General features: G+C 43.8%; 1 protein-coding gene across 1 annotated transcript in view; it reads left to right on the top strand.

Moving 5' to 3' along the window:
• The window catches only part of SLC26A8 (solute carrier family 26 member 8), a gene marked incomplete at its 5' end in the record, with an annotated part of 78,330 nt that extends 63,923 nt beyond the window's left edge, over positions 1 to 14,407 (top strand). Inside the window, 8 exons of the mRNA XM_081095041.1 lie at positions 598 to 704; positions 785 to 854; positions 1,252 to 1,344; positions 1,459 to 1,590; positions 4,633 to 4,980; positions 9,842 to 9,896; positions 9,995 to 10,173; positions 13,583 to 14,407. Coding sequence (XP_080951167.1) covers positions 598 to 704; positions 785 to 854; positions 1,252 to 1,344; positions 1,459 to 1,590; positions 4,633 to 4,980; positions 9,842 to 9,896; positions 9,995 to 10,173; positions 13,583 to 14,032 — 1,434 coding nt within the window. The 3' untranslated portion in view covers positions 14,033 to 14,407. The remainder of the gene's footprint in view (positions 1 to 597; positions 705 to 784; positions 855 to 1,251; positions 1,345 to 1,458; positions 1,591 to 4,632; positions 4,981 to 9,841; positions 9,897 to 9,994; positions 10,174 to 13,582) is intronic.
• Positions 14,408 to 15,203: the final 796 nt, after the last annotated feature.

Raw genomic sequence — 15,203 nt, 5'->3', positions numbered from 1 at the left:
GAAGGACCCAATAGAGGCAAAGAGATGTGAAAGGGGCTACTTTTTGGACTCAGATCCCTGAGGAGCTAAGAGGGTATGTGGTCCAGAGCACGGGCGGAGCTTCTGGTTCTAGGAGGAGAGAGCGAGCACCTCCAACTAACTCACAAGTGGCAGGGGGAAGGGAAGTAAACATTTGAGGGAGTTTCAGCCTCTCTTCTCTGTGAAGGTTCAAGTCAAGTCACCTGCTGAGAGTGGTGCTCAAGACTCCCAATAACTATTATAGGTCTTAAAATAGCAACTGCCATCTGGTGAGTGTTCCGGGTTGCTTTACAAATCGCATTTCTAATTTCAGCAAAGCCTATAAAGTAGCTATTAATACCCCCATTTTGCACGGGAGGAAATGAAAGTTTCAAAAGAGAACTGACCCGGGAGGCCTAGACGAACTGCTCGGTAGCCATGGGCCAGCCCTTTGTGATGGCATCAGTCCATGCGGCTCTGGAATTTGTCCTCTAAATCCCAGGTGTCAGGAGGGAGAGGGAGAGGGTGTCAGGAGATAGGACTGGTGAAGTCCTCATCTCTGCTTGCGATATGGTCTTCCTTTTCACTTCTTCCCGTAAGATTATTTGGATGGTGACGTTCATAGCTGCAATTTTCCTGGGACTGGACGTCGGACTAATGGTTTCCGTAGCCTTTGCCTTCTTCGTCATCACCATTCAGTCACACAGGTACTCAGTCTCTGGTCATAGAAGCTTAGCCATGGCAGGCAAGGCAACTATGACCTAAAGGCAAATGCCTTTCCTTTCAGAACGAAGATTCTCCTCCTGGGTCAGATCCCTAACACCAACATTTATAGAAGCATCCGGGACTATCGGGAGGTAAGAATCCAAACCAGTCCCACTTCTTTGCCTAAAAGATTTTCTGCAAAATCCCTTTCCTGTTGTTTGCTGCACTACAGACATGCTGGACAAAGGTGGGGAGAGGGATGCACCATGGTAGGGTGGGCGCTTAAAGAGGCAGGTAAGTCCTGGAGTCCCGCAGCCAGTTAAGGATAATTTTTAAATGTACTTTAGGGGGTGGAAGGCCAAAAGAGGGGAGTGAGGAAATGGCGGGAAAAGAAGAAAGCAGGCAAAGCAGGGGTGGAAATGGGAGGAAGGGCCTTGCTGGCTCTTGCCTCTTATAAAGAAGAATATAGTCTCAATTAGGTTCTGAAGAATGTTCCTCCCTCCACGAAAGAGCTGAGAAATTTCTCTAAACTTTACATTTGTCTTGCAGATCGTGACCTTTCCTGGGGTGAAAATCTTCCAGTGCTGCAACTCCATCACCTTTGTAAACGTGCACGACTTGAAGCAGAAGCTGTTGGAGGAGGTAAGGCTGCCCTCCCCACTCTTCTCCACCGCCTCCCCTCGCCTCCCCCAGGGGCCCTCGCTCCTGCCACTTGCCATCTACCCGTCCACGCTGAAGCCTCCTTCTGCCTTTCAGGTGGAAATGGTGCGGGTGCCTCTGAAAGAGGAAGAGCTGTACAGGCTGTTCCCGAACAGTGACGGTGGCCGGCAGGAAGGAAGGATGTGCCAGTGTTACTGCAACTGCGATGAGCTGGAGCCGCCACCCAGGGTTAGCAACCTCTTCTTTCTGCATTTCCCCCGCGCTTTATAAAGAAGTGCAAGGGCAGGTCGTCGTCGTTGTTGTTTTAAGAAAAGAAAGCCCCCTCAGGGATTTTGACTCTTAGATGGACCACAGGTCATTGGAAATTAAAGAGCTCTGCTCAGAAGTGAAGACATGACTTCCCCTCTGAGGGTCAGATCTTGAACTGAAAGCGGGTAGGAAGCGATGGTGACTCTTGAGGCCCTACTCAGTGGGTAGAGACAGAGTCATTCCCTAGCTGTGCCTGTTTCCCAGACCTTTGGCTGCCTGATTTTATTTTTCTGAAAATAAGGGACTTAAAGATTGTCTTATAAGTCCCACTAGGCGAGGGCCAAGCTGGCTGGGGTCTCAAGGATCTCCTGCCATCTGCCTGGACCAAGGCAGTGACGATGGGCAGTAAGGGGCGGACAAGCACAGATGGGGGTTTTACAGCCTCTGCAGGCTATTTCAGCCGATGAACTAAGTGTCATTACTTCCGACTCAGACTTGATCTAAATAGTCCTTTTCCCCAGAGCAGGCCTGCTCATTTCCCAGTCTACACACACACACACACACACACACACACACACACACATACACACACACACACACATACACACACACATACACACACACACACACACACATACACACACACACACATACATACATACACACACACACACACGGACGCCCAACACGCAACACCTCCTGTCCCCCTCCTGCGCAGCCCCTGCAAACACCAGACACTCACTCTGGGCACCCACTCTGGTTGCTATACACCCCAATGAGAGTAGGTTCTACTGAGCTCCCTGAAAATACCAGCTTTCTTGCCAAGAGGACAGAATTAACTATTTAGTTTTTATGTGATAGCCACACTGCACTGAGTATTGCAAAGGGCATTCACATGACATCAGCAAGTGCACTCGAGAGTAGAGTATGATCATCTGGTATTTATTAAGCTCCTATATGTGCCCAGAACTATGACACTCTGCAAAAGAATTTTTAAGGGTCTCTGGCTTCTTTTTTTTCCTCATTGTGGTAGAAAATACGTAACATAAAATATATCATCTTAACCATGTTTAAGTGTATGGTAGTGTTAAATACATTCACACTGTTGTGTAATCCTCACTGTCCTTTATAGTTAGGACTTTTTCATCTTGGAAAACTGGAACTCAGTACCTGTTAAGTAACACCTCCCACTCCCCCTCACTCAGCCTGTGGCAACCTCCATTCTACTTTCTGTTTCTATTAATCTGACTAATCCAGGCACCTCATATATCCCTGGAGTCACACAGTACTTGTCTTTTTGTTGCTGGAGTATATCACTTAGCATAATGTCCTCAAGGTCCATCCAGGTGGTTCTTTTAAAAAAATGTTTTTTTCAGGGAAAATTTTGAACATACACAAAAGTAGAGACAAGTATAATGAGCCTCTGTGCACCTACCATCCACTTTAAGATTCAACAACTAATAGCCAATCTTCTTTCATCCATACCCCACCCATCTGTACTCCCCCCAATCACAGGATTATTTTGAAGCAGTTCGTAGAGATTTAAATCAAACTAGGGAGACGACTCTATTAATGTGACATAGAAGGCCATTGTTGTGTTTGATCCATCCTAACACAGACGTTTTTCCACATCTCTGAAATTTGGATGCATTGTGAAGTTGATGACGAGTCCTAGTTTATTTGCAGTATTTTTTTTCTTGAGAATACAGAAAGTGGTGATGCCTCTTAAAACTGATGAAATAGGATAGTAAACCATACTATGCAGTATATTATTATGTTTGAAATTGTGTGTTTAGATTCTAACAACTCTAAGACTCCAGGTAACGAGAGATCAACATGAGCTCAAAAAGTCAGGGAGACCTTGGTAGCAATGGTTTGAGCGGGACAGGGGAGAGTAATTTGGCTTTCTGCCAGGTAGCGACAAAGAGGACTCCCTGCCCATGGGAGGCTTGCACCAAGACACCAAGGCCGAAATCAGTATGGGGTCCTCAGGATGAGAGGCTTGGTCTGGGGAGTAAGTTCAGGCAGACACAGCCTGAGTAGATTATGAAAGCCCTTGAAGGACAGGGCTGCAGAATAGATGAAGGAGAGAGAAGGAAGGCTCTTAGAGGGTTCCTCTGCCTGGGGACCTTGCACCCCCTGCCACGGAGTCAGTCCACAGCTGTGCTCCCGAGGCCTGGCCTCGGGGACCTTGAAGCCTTGGGGAACAGCTCTCTCCTGTGAACTGGAGTTTTATTTTCTATTCACACCACTTTTTCTTTTTTTGCTGTACAATATCTACTACCTTATATACTTTTTATCTTTACAGTTTTTTTTCTATTTTTAAATTTTATTTTATAAATGTTATTAGAACAATATTTTTAAAGAAACATCACCCCAAATTATACCATGTTAGCATATGAATTATTCCCATTTTTCCATGGGTCATAGAGTTCTTATTCCCTAGGTAGACACGGGCCCCTGTGTCTTGCATGCCATGTGCTCCTGGTACTCCCCAGGGTCCTGAAGCTGTACAGGCTCCAGGCCTGCGAGGAGCATGAAAGTGAGAGGTAACGACAGCCCTGCTCAAGGCAGTTTTGTCTTTTTTAAGGAAGTCTGACAGAAGACCGTTTCACTGATAAAGGAAGGCAGTGTTGAGCAAAGGGACTGATGGGGGAGAAATACTTCAAAGCACTAGAAGGCGCTGGAGGCTAATTAGAACCCAGGGATGAGGGAAAAGAATAAATCAAAGATGATTTTCACTCCGGCTCACTAGGACCATGATAATGTCATTGGTGCCTGTAGGGACGTTGCGGGGAGTGGGGCTTGTGAGAGGTGAGGATAAGGAATGATGAAAGTGGTTTTTTTCAGTCGGAGCTTGAAGTGACGTGAGATACTCAAGGAAAAGCTGCAGCGTGCCTGGTCTGTGGAGAAGTTCCCTAAGGGAGAGGGAGGGAGTTAGTAGATAGAGACAGCACAGTTGCAAGCACTCCCCACCCTTGTTTGAGTCTTTTCACATCCCTCCCCTAACTCCTGTCCCAGGTTGTTTACACAGAGCGATATGAAACCAAACAGGACCGCAAGCCATCCTCTATGAGCATGATGCAATGCACACGTATGGACAGTGGGGACATGAGCCAATATTCATCTGAGGAACAAATACCCAACACAGTATCTTCCATACTTCAGAGAAATCAAGGGCAAAGCTATGAGAATATTTGGCTTCCTAATAAACCCTATAGAAACGACCCGAAGCCACTTCCTGACGCTTCTGGAAGTCAGGTCAGGAGTAGATCAGATTCGTCTTTTATACCCAGCACCCACACCGTCATCCTGGATTTCTCCATGGTGCATTTTGTGGATTCACGGGCTGTGGTCGTGTTAAGACAGGTAGGTACTGAGGTGGCTTGAACAATAATAGATACAGAGGCAGAGCTGCCTCAAACAGATTGTCAAACTGCAGCAGGAAGGCCGGGGGTTGGGGGGCAGGAGGGAGGGGGGTAAGAGATCAACCTAAGGACTTGTATGCATGCATATAAGCATAACCAATGGACATAAGACACTGGGGGATAGGGGAGGCTAGGGGACTGCCAAGGGCGGGGGGGGGGGAGGGCACATATGTAATACCCTTTGTAATACTTTAAGCAATAAATAAATAAATAAATAAATAAATAAATAAATAAATAAAAAAGAATTATAATCAGAAAAACAAAAAACAAAAAAAACAAGAGCTCTGATCCTCAGCTACCACCCCCCACCCCAAGCCCCACCCTGATTGAGTCCTATTAGTCACTGATCAGCTACTATGTGACTCCTGGGCCACTAGAAATTTGGACACTGAAGATAGTTCAAGGTCAACCAGAATAAATAGAAAATTAACCAACTCTGATTTATTGAACTGGGGTGGCTACCTAAACATAGCATATTATTGCTCGAGGGATGAAAAGGAGGGAACTCTCAAGACCGTGAAAACAGCAATCTATGTCTCACCCAGCAACTCCTAGTGTAACCTGGGAGTTAGCTGCAAATCTGAAACAATAGCTCTGAATGCTACAGAATAAAAGCTCACCAAGAATTCTCCACTCTTCAGCTGCTCATTGTAAGAGGCGCTCAGATTTGAAGAAGTTGTGATGAAAAGACACCCTCAGCCTAGGGCCTGAGGCTGCCTGGTCCAGTACCTGTAGGATCATCCCCAGTTGGGGATCTCTTCATTGCCTGCATCTTTGGGTGAAAAGAGCAGGGAAAAACTTTCCTTCAAAAGCTCTGTCTCTTCCCTGGCCAGTGTGGCTCAGTTGGTTAGAGTGTTGTCCGTATAACAAAGAGTGACTGTTCAGTTCCGGTCAGGGCACATATCCAGGTATGAGTTCAATCCCCGGTCAGGGCGCTTGTGGGAGGCAGCCGATTGATATTGATATGTCTCTCTCTCTCTCTCTCTCTCTCTCTCTACCTCTCTCTAAAAAAAAAAACCCAATTAAAATAAAAAAAATCTGTGTTCCTAGGTCCTGACTTCTCTCCCACTCTGGTTTCTCTGACAGTTTTCATTTCTCTTTCTTACACAATATGGACAGTGGAGATGCACAACTAACCATGTTGGCTTTATTGTTCAGTGTCTCATAAGTACAATCTCTTTTTTCCAGCCAGCTTATCTCAGTCTCCAGCCCTCTCTCTCTCTCTCTCTCTCTCTCTCTCTCTCTCTCTCTCTCTCTCTCTCTCTCTCCCCTGTTGGCGATGGCTCAGGTTTAAACATCCTGAATGCCCACTTCCTGGCTCTGACTACTTCCAACTTTCCTTGAGATAGGCTCCTTCGGCTGCTTTTCCACCCTTAATTCTAAGATCCTATATCATCAAGCCTTCTTATTCCTAAAGGAAATGATTCTTAAGTGAGTCCAGCTCCTCCTTGGCCTGAGGCAACAGGAAGCTTCTCAAAGCAGCAAGAACTCTGGTGGGTGGTCTGTGATGTGTGCTCTGCCCTGGTTTCTGCTCCTCTGACCAGGGCTAACTCACTAATTTGTGTCCGGCCTTGGTTTCCTCATCTATGAAATGAGAGGCATAGAGAGGTTCATGCTCAGGGCTTCCCGTCCAGGAGACCCCTTTCCCCACTTCATTTTCAGATTTACCTGTACATGACAATGCCATCTGGTGGGCTTTTCCATTTTAGGTCATCCTGCTGGCCTGTGTTCTCTTCTCCCAGGCTTGTGCTCTAGTTGTTACTTTTCTTCTACATTATTAAGCGCCTATTGTATACCATGTTGAGTGGATACATTTATATACATGATCCCATTAATTCCCACACAGCCCTAAGAGACAAGCCATAATTCTCCCTAAGAGTCCTGGGCTCACAGTTAGTATCTGGCCTGTCTATCACTGGGACGTAGAGCATTTGCTCTGTCCTCTCCTCCCCCTTCTCCTCTCTTGCTGTCTGGTCCTTGGCATGACCCATCCACAGCTGCCTATCTGATGACTTCCTGCTCCAGCCCCAACATGGAGGCTATATCAGACCCCTGCCTTTACTTTACAGCCTTCAGATTCACGGCACACTTTTACACTTTAAAAATACAGGTTTCTTCATTCCTTTTGTAATTGTTCTATCCTGCCATATTGGAGGAAATCATTTCAAATATTCTAATTGAAAGCTTAATAAGAAAAGCGCCAGCTGTTGTTCTCATTAGAGAACACTAGTGAGAACCACTCAATTTAAGCTTCGCCCTAATTCATGGGATTTCATTTGCTTGTCATTTCGAGTATGCCCCTTGTGACTCTTTACCAAATGACTTTATGATTTACCACGTGATCAAGAATGACTTTCTTATTTCCTCTTGGAAGTGAAAGAAGTAGTCTGTCTGTTTTAGTTGTTTTGTTTTTGGGGGTTTTTTGTGTTTGTTTTTTTTTTGTTTCACATTTTAACTCAGTGCTCAGGGTTGGTCTATTTAATCTTAGAGTATTGAGTTTAATTGACTTGCTTTGTATTGAACTTTATTCATTGCCCCAGAGCATACCGTATATATTGGCTGAAGTAAAGTTGAGGTCAATGGCAGATTCTTTTTTTTTTTTTTTTAATATATTTTATTGATTTTTTACAGAGAGGAAAGGAGAGGGATAGAGAGTTAGAAACATCGATGACAGAGAAACATCGATCAGCTGCCTCCTGCACACCCCCTACTGGGGATGTGCCTGCAACCCAGGTACATGCCCTTGACCGGAATCGAACCTGGGACCTTTCAGTCCGCAGGCCGAGGCTCTATCCACTGAGCCAAACCAGTTAGGGCAATGGCAGATTCTTAATAATCTGATACCACTAAATTTGTGTTGTTTTACTAAAGTCAAATGCAACTTTGCAGAGCAGCTCTGAATACGGTTCTCAGGCTCCCTGAATTCCATTTCCTGCTATATCATTTGACCGTCTCCGGGCCATGCTTTGCCTCCCCTGCTTAGCGAACTCTATGGAGAAGGGGATCACATGCAAATACCAATCACCAGAGATATAGTTAGTGTTCTTGAGGACCGTCGGTGTGTTTCATCACACCTGTGCCTGTCCCTACCCTAGTACTGCACTCATGTGACATTCTCTCTCTTTCTCTTTTTTTTTGAAATTTGTCTTTTAAAATTATTTTTTAAAATATATTTTTACTGATCAGAGAGGAAGGGAGAGAGAGTTAGAGACAGAAACATCAATGATGAAAGAGAATCATTGATCGGCCTCCTCCTGCATGCCCCGCACTGGGGATCGAGCCCGCAATCCAGACATGTGTCCTGACTGGGAATCAAACCGTGACCTCCTGGCTCATAGGTTGATGCTCAATCACTGAGCCACGCCGGCCAGGCTTATCTTTATTGTTGAAAGTATTACAGATGTCCCCTATTTTCCCCCATTGACCCCCTCCACCCTGATCCCGGTCCCCTACCCCCCAGACCTTCACCACTATTGTCTGTGTCCATGAGTTATGCATATATGTTCTTTGGTTAACCTCTTCCCACCCTCCCCGCACCACTTCCTTCTGAGATTCGTCATTCTGTTGCATGCTTTCATGTCTCTGGATCTATTATGTTTGTCACTTTATTTTGTTCATTAGAGTCCACATATAAGTGAGATCATGTAATACTTTTCTTTCTCTGACTGGCTTATTTCACTTAGTATAATATTCTCCAGGTCCCTCCATGCTGTCTCAAAGGGTAAGAGATCCTTCTTTTTTATAGCTGCATAGTAGTCCATTGTGTAAATGTATCACAGCTTTTCTATGAACTCATCTACTGATGGGCACTTTGGTTGTTGTAGCAATATTTTTGCTGATACCACTCCTAGTGCAAGGAAATAAAGGGAAAAATAAACAAAAATGGGACTACATCAAAATAAAAAGATTCTGGCCAGCAAAAGAAACCATCAACAAAATGATGGTTCCCACTATATGGGAGAACATATTTGGCAATGATACATCTGATAAGGGGTTAATTTCCACAAAATATATAAAGAACTCATACAACTTAACAAAAAGAAGACAAACAATCCAATTAAAAAATGGACAGAGGACCTAAAGAGACACTTCTTCAAAGAGGACATACAGATGGCCAAGAAAAAAATGCTCAAAGTCACTAATCATCAGAGAGATGCAAATTAAAATGACAATGAGGTAGCACCTCACACCTGCCAGAATGGCTGCCATCAATAAATCAACAACAAGTGCCGGTGAGGATGTGGAGGAAAAGGAACCCTCGTGCACTGCTGGTGGGAATGCAGACTGGTACAACCACTATGGAAAACAGTGTAGAGTTTCCTCAAACAATTAAAAATGGAACTGTGGTCAGGGCCTTTGAGAAGAACGACATCTTTGATGCTGGCATCACCAAGGCCCAGTGATCCTACTTCTAGGAATAGATCCTAAGAATCCCAAAACACCAGTCAGAAAGAATGTATGCATCCCTATGTTCATAGAAGCACTATTTGCCCAAGTGCCCATCCGTGGATGAGTAGACTTGACATTCTCCCTTTAAGTGAACTGTTTTCCCCTTGAGACCATGGGTTACCCTCCTTCTCACTCCCCACCCCACATGAGACGGTCTGATTCTCTTTTGTATTCTCAGCACTTTAGACACTTCCTAGCTTACGGAAGTCCACCCATCAAATGTTTATAGAGCTGAAATGGATATAAAGGTACATTTACCCCAGACAAGGGAATAACCAAAGGGACTTTACAACCCAGCTAACTTTCCTAGGGAGTGTAGGGATCCCTAACACTGGTTTACTCCCTCCCTGCAGATGTGCAACGCCTTCCACAATGCCAACATTATGGTGCTCATTGCAGGGACTCACTGTGAGTATGCTTCCCCCTACGAGAGGGCTATGTTTGGCACCCTGGGTGCTCTCCTCCCCAGTGTCTGACTCTGTGTGTGTTCTGGGTTTGGTTTGTAGCTTCTGTGGTCAAGGCCTTTGAGAGGAATGAATTCTTTGATGATGGCATCACCAAGACCCAACTGTTCCTCACGCTCCATGACGCTGTGCTGTTTGCGTTGTCAAGAAAGTTTTCAGAGACCTCCGAGTTAAGCGTGGATGAGTCTGAGACAGTGATACAGGAAACCTACTCAGATAAGGTTGGATGATGTGAAACATCTAGGGTGAGGGGTGAGGTGGGGCGAGAAGGGGGGGGAGAGAAAAGGGAAGACACCTGATCAGACAGAGATGAGCACATCCAGGAAAGGGTGTTGAGTATACTCAGCATTTATTGAGTATGGCTGTGCCAGGCTTTGCGAAGCTGAAATGCTCCCTTATCAGTTGATAACTAGCAGCGGACCTGAGTCCCAGGTTCCCCCACTGCCATGACATCTGGACACCATTCAGGGCCCTTTCTCAACTGAAGAGAGGGTTACCCAACCTGCCAAGGCCTCAAGGGCCCTTTTACCGAAAGCTAGGTTAGTGCCAATGCCATATCAATAACTAAATATTTTAAACATCTCTAGCTATACCTTTAGAATCCTCCCCACCCCACCCTTGGGGTGAATAGTAAAACTGATGAACTCACAGAGGTAAAGATCTGCTAGTCTAACACTTTGGCTATATTTCTATTGTGAATAATATAATTTACTCAACCTAACCAAATGCAAAGGAGACTGATATACAAGCCAAAATATTTAGCCATTCGTTAATACTAAGTAAAGACCTGGGCCTACCTCAGTGTTTTCAGACCAGTATCTGTGAAGGTTAACGGTTTCCTCCCAAAAAGAAAATTAAAACACAGATGGGCACCAAAATCTCACCTAATGAGTAGAAATTATTTTTAATTAAACCCCCTATTCATCAACTTACTATATTTCAATAATGCTTGAATTTTTTATGACAAAAAGAAATTATCGGAGTAACAAGTGTTTATAAAAATTTTAATAAGTAAAAGATAGCCAAGCTTGTAAAACATAGCCCTCTTTCTCTTAGTAATGTATTACCAAGAATTTCCCTACCTTTGCTGAGAATTCTCATAGACTATGTGCCTCTGCCTATCCAGAACAGCTTTCCCCAATAGCTAGATTTGATCATAATTTTTCTATATGGGCAGCCTCGACATTTATTCAGTCTTTGTTAATGCTGTATTCATAGTAAGATTTTATGCCTTTCTTCATATGGACAAATCCTAGACACTTTATCCTCTCTCTTTTACATTTTTATTGCTATTTAAAAGGAATAATCTTTTTCATTATATTTTCTAACTGGCAACTGCTGGTATAAAGGGAACCTATTGATTTTTATTAAATTATTTGGCCATTTTGTGAATCCTTTACTAGTCCAAAAAGGTTTCATTGTTAATTCTCTTGAGTTTTCTAGACAAAAAATATTTTCCACAAATAATATAAATCTCTTCTTTTCCAGTTGCTAGAATTCTTATTTCAGTTTCACATATTATGGCATTAGCTAGCCTTCCTAGAACAACTTAAGTGATAATGGCAAGTCTTGTCTTACTCCTGAATTTAATGAGAAAAGCTTCTTATGTCTCTTTATTAAGAATAGTGGTGATAGTTGACTTAAGATGTACTTTATATTTACCATGTTTTTTAAAAGTATTTTCCTAGTTTACTAACATGCTTATCAGAACTTAAGACTTGATATTGAATATATCAAAATTTTCCTAGCATTTAAAATAGGGAAGAGTAGAAGGGGGAAAGTTCCATTCAAATGTATTGAATTCAAGATGCCTATTAAATATCCAAGTGGAGATGTCAAGAATGGAAATGAATATATGAGCCAGCAGATCAGGGGAAGGGTTTTAACTAAAAAGTCATTGGCACATAGACAGTACGGTAAACTCTCGATTTTGTGGACCTCGATAAACGGACTTTGGATTTAATAGATAAAACTTCCAGTCCATATGTCATATGTGAACATTAACACCCTGTTAATTTTAAAATGCTTATAACCAAAATTTGGTTATCGTTAAATTGACAGGTTTTGGGTTTTTTTGCTATTTTTAACAAATTTTAGCAAATAGGCCAAATGTTGGGAAAAACACTGTAGTAATTTTGCTGGCATAAATATGACATATCTACAATTACAGTCTACATATTTATATCCAAGAGTCACTGCTTGCCGGTAAACAAAGCACATGGTCACACCACACTGTTGCGCGGTAAGTGGCTCTGTTATCTCCTGGTGTGACTTCCTGCAGCAATTTTAGGCTGCTGGCCATGTTCCCACATGTGCCAAAACACAGCCCACCATGTGCATTTGTAAAACATATAGAAAATTGTTCTATGAAATTAAACTTTTCATACATACTTAGTTATTTTAATTACACAAATGTGTCCAAATAAGTAAAAATAGGTAAACCAACTAATTTGTCAATTTTTTAACATGTGCATTGGGAAAACCTACTTTATTATACAATGGACTTCCTGCTTTAATGGGCATCCCCTCGCCCAAATTAGTCCGTTATATCGAGGTTTTACTGTAACAAAAATTATGGGACTAAATTAAATTGCCTGTGGGGACAGTGCAGATGGAGAGGAGAAGGGTCTCAGGGTCAAGCCTTGGGGCATGCCAACAGTCAGAAGTCCAGAAGGAGTAGAGAAGACAACAGGAAGACCAAGAAGAAGCAACCAGGAAGGAAGGAAGGAAGGAAGGAAGGGAGGAAGGAAGGAAGGAAGGAAGGGAGGGAGGGAGGGAGGGAGGGAGGAATAAAAAGCGAAAGAGTGTCATATGGGAGAAGAGAAAAATGTTTGGGGAGGGATGAAAGGTGTTAATTCTGTGGAATGCTGCTGCCACAAAGCTTACCAGGCATCTGCTACGTGACAGGCAGAGTGCCTGGGAGTGGCATATCAGGAACCAGGCCCTGCCCTGCCTCGAGGAGCTTAGAGTCTAATGGGGGACATATTTTTAAATGAATAAGACAGTACATTACTGGTCTATGATAGAGGTGTAAGTGAGGCACAATTGAACCCAAAACTAAGATCTTGGCTAGTGATCTTTGATATGAATCTGGACCAATGAATAAGTGTGTGTGGCTGAGATGGAGAAGGACAGTGCAGACACAGGGAGTCGCATGAGCAAAGGTAAGCAGGAGCCAGGCATCTTTGGTTAGTTTTATGGATAGAGCAAAGGTTGGGACTACAGATGGAGCTGAAGCTAAAGAAGACAAGAGGCCAGGTCACAGGGGCCTTACATGCCTTGTTAAGGATCACAGGGGGTTGGAAAGATGAGTAAGATCAAGGAGACAGGATGTTTCAGAATGCTGCCAAGACCATTGCTATTCAAATGGTTGACCGTGAAACCCAGGCTACTTAGAAAATCCAGAGAAATCAGGAGTATGGATTGATTGAGCCTAAAAAATAGTGAGTAACTGAGGAACCGGAGGGTGCAAAGAAGATGAAAAGCAGATTTAGGCCAGAAATATTTTCTGCTTTCCCAGGAATTCATGATTTCTGGTACCTAAAGCTCTGTTATATTCTGAAGTTCCTTGACTATTCAAAAGTTAAATTTAATTGGAAATTTTAACCCATCTAATTATATGTATTTCAGGGTAGAGATGCAAGACAAAAAGTAAGCAGCAGTATTCTAGAAGGTCCCAAAAATCTAAGTTCCAACTACGCCAGGATGCAAAGACCCATCCTAGAGGAGGAGTCAGATCTGGACGTAGAGCTGGAGCCCATACTGGAGTCAGACACTGGGCTGGATCAGGATCTCGAGATGGAGCGTGAATCGGAGCTGGAACCTGAGTCTGAGCTGGAGCCTGAAACGGAGCCTGAGCCCGAACTGGAACCTGAACCCAAACCTGAGAATGAGCTGGACCTGGAGTTCAAGCCCAAGCCTGCGCTCAAATCCATACCAAGGCCTCAGACTTATCCTCGGCAGCAATACCGGCCTCCCAACTCCCCAAGTCAGAATCCACCTGGGACACGGTCAGTGGACAAGAGGCAGCCATATATGATTCCGTATTCATCTCAGGACAGTGACACTGAGGATCCCTAGGAGATGAACTGGGAATAAGGGTCAGATTCCCTTGACAAATCCTCCCACCCAAACGGGGTCACTTGGTCAGAAGCCCTAGAGTAGTCACAGACCAGCAGCACTCGCTCTGGGACTCCTTCACTTGCTGTCTTTCTTCCTTGCCCAGCGTTGTGATCTCACTCCCCGATCACAATGCTAAATGCCAAGAATTGTCTCTGAGTTCCCTATCCAGGCTCACCTCATTTCACCCTCAGCAGATATTCTAATGAAAGATTTCCTTCTTTGTACATTCTGCACTTCTAGTGTTTTTATCACATCATCTCTAACTTACTCCTCTCAGTTTGTTTCCTTTCTCCAAAGAAATGAGGCTCAAATAAAATATATAACTCTAGTTACATTTGGACCCTTCCTGCATTTTCTCCTTTCTCTGTATTCTGTACGTCTAAGGAAATGGGTAGGAGAAATACCAGAAGTAGGTAGACGTGGTGGAGAAGAGATGAGCTAGGAAAACAACTGGGTAGCATTTGTATTCTATATGCAAGGTATCTTTCCTGAGGCAGGTTAAGCCAGGCCAGCCTCTGAGGCATACAATACAAGGAACTGTTAGGCTGAAGGCATTTTGCCATCTCTCTAAGGTCAGTATCTTCTACTACCACAGTTTCAGAAGGCCAGGTATCTGTACCAATTGATGAGAACATTAGCTCTGTAGAACTCTCCCTGGTCTTCAGATTCATAGTCACCATTGCTTCTTTCCCACAGGTGCTTAAGATACATGCAATCTAGAGCTATGGTTGCCAACCGGTGGTCCCTGAGGTCCGAAAGGTTGGCAACTACTGATCTGGAGTCTGTACTCTTGGTAGACCAAACTTAGTTAAAATCTGTGACAGCCTGGCTGGTGTGGCTCAGTTGGTTGGGCGTTGTCCTGTGCACTAAAACGTTGCCAGTTCCATTCCCAGTTAGTGCACATGCCCTGGTTGCAGGTTCGATCCCCGCACGGGGACATACAGTGGATGTTTCTCTCTCTCCTTTACTCTCTAAAAAATCAGTTTTTAAAAATCTTAAAAATATGACAGATACAAACCACTTAAGAATTGGAAAAGTTAATCATTACAAGTTTGGTCCAAAACCATTCATTCAAAAAATCCACCCTCCCAATAAACAAACAAACAAAAGCCCTGACTGGTGTAGCTCA

This window comes from Myotis nattereri, assembly GCF_964212035.1.
Source record: "Myotis nattereri genome assembly, chromosome: 6".
In the NCBI taxonomy this organism is placed as follows: domain Eukaryota; kingdom Metazoa; phylum Chordata; class Mammalia; order Chiroptera; family Vespertilionidae; genus Myotis; species Myotis nattereri.
Note: the sequence above shows the minus strand (reverse complement) of the source record. Positions and strands in the feature narration are given on the sequence as shown.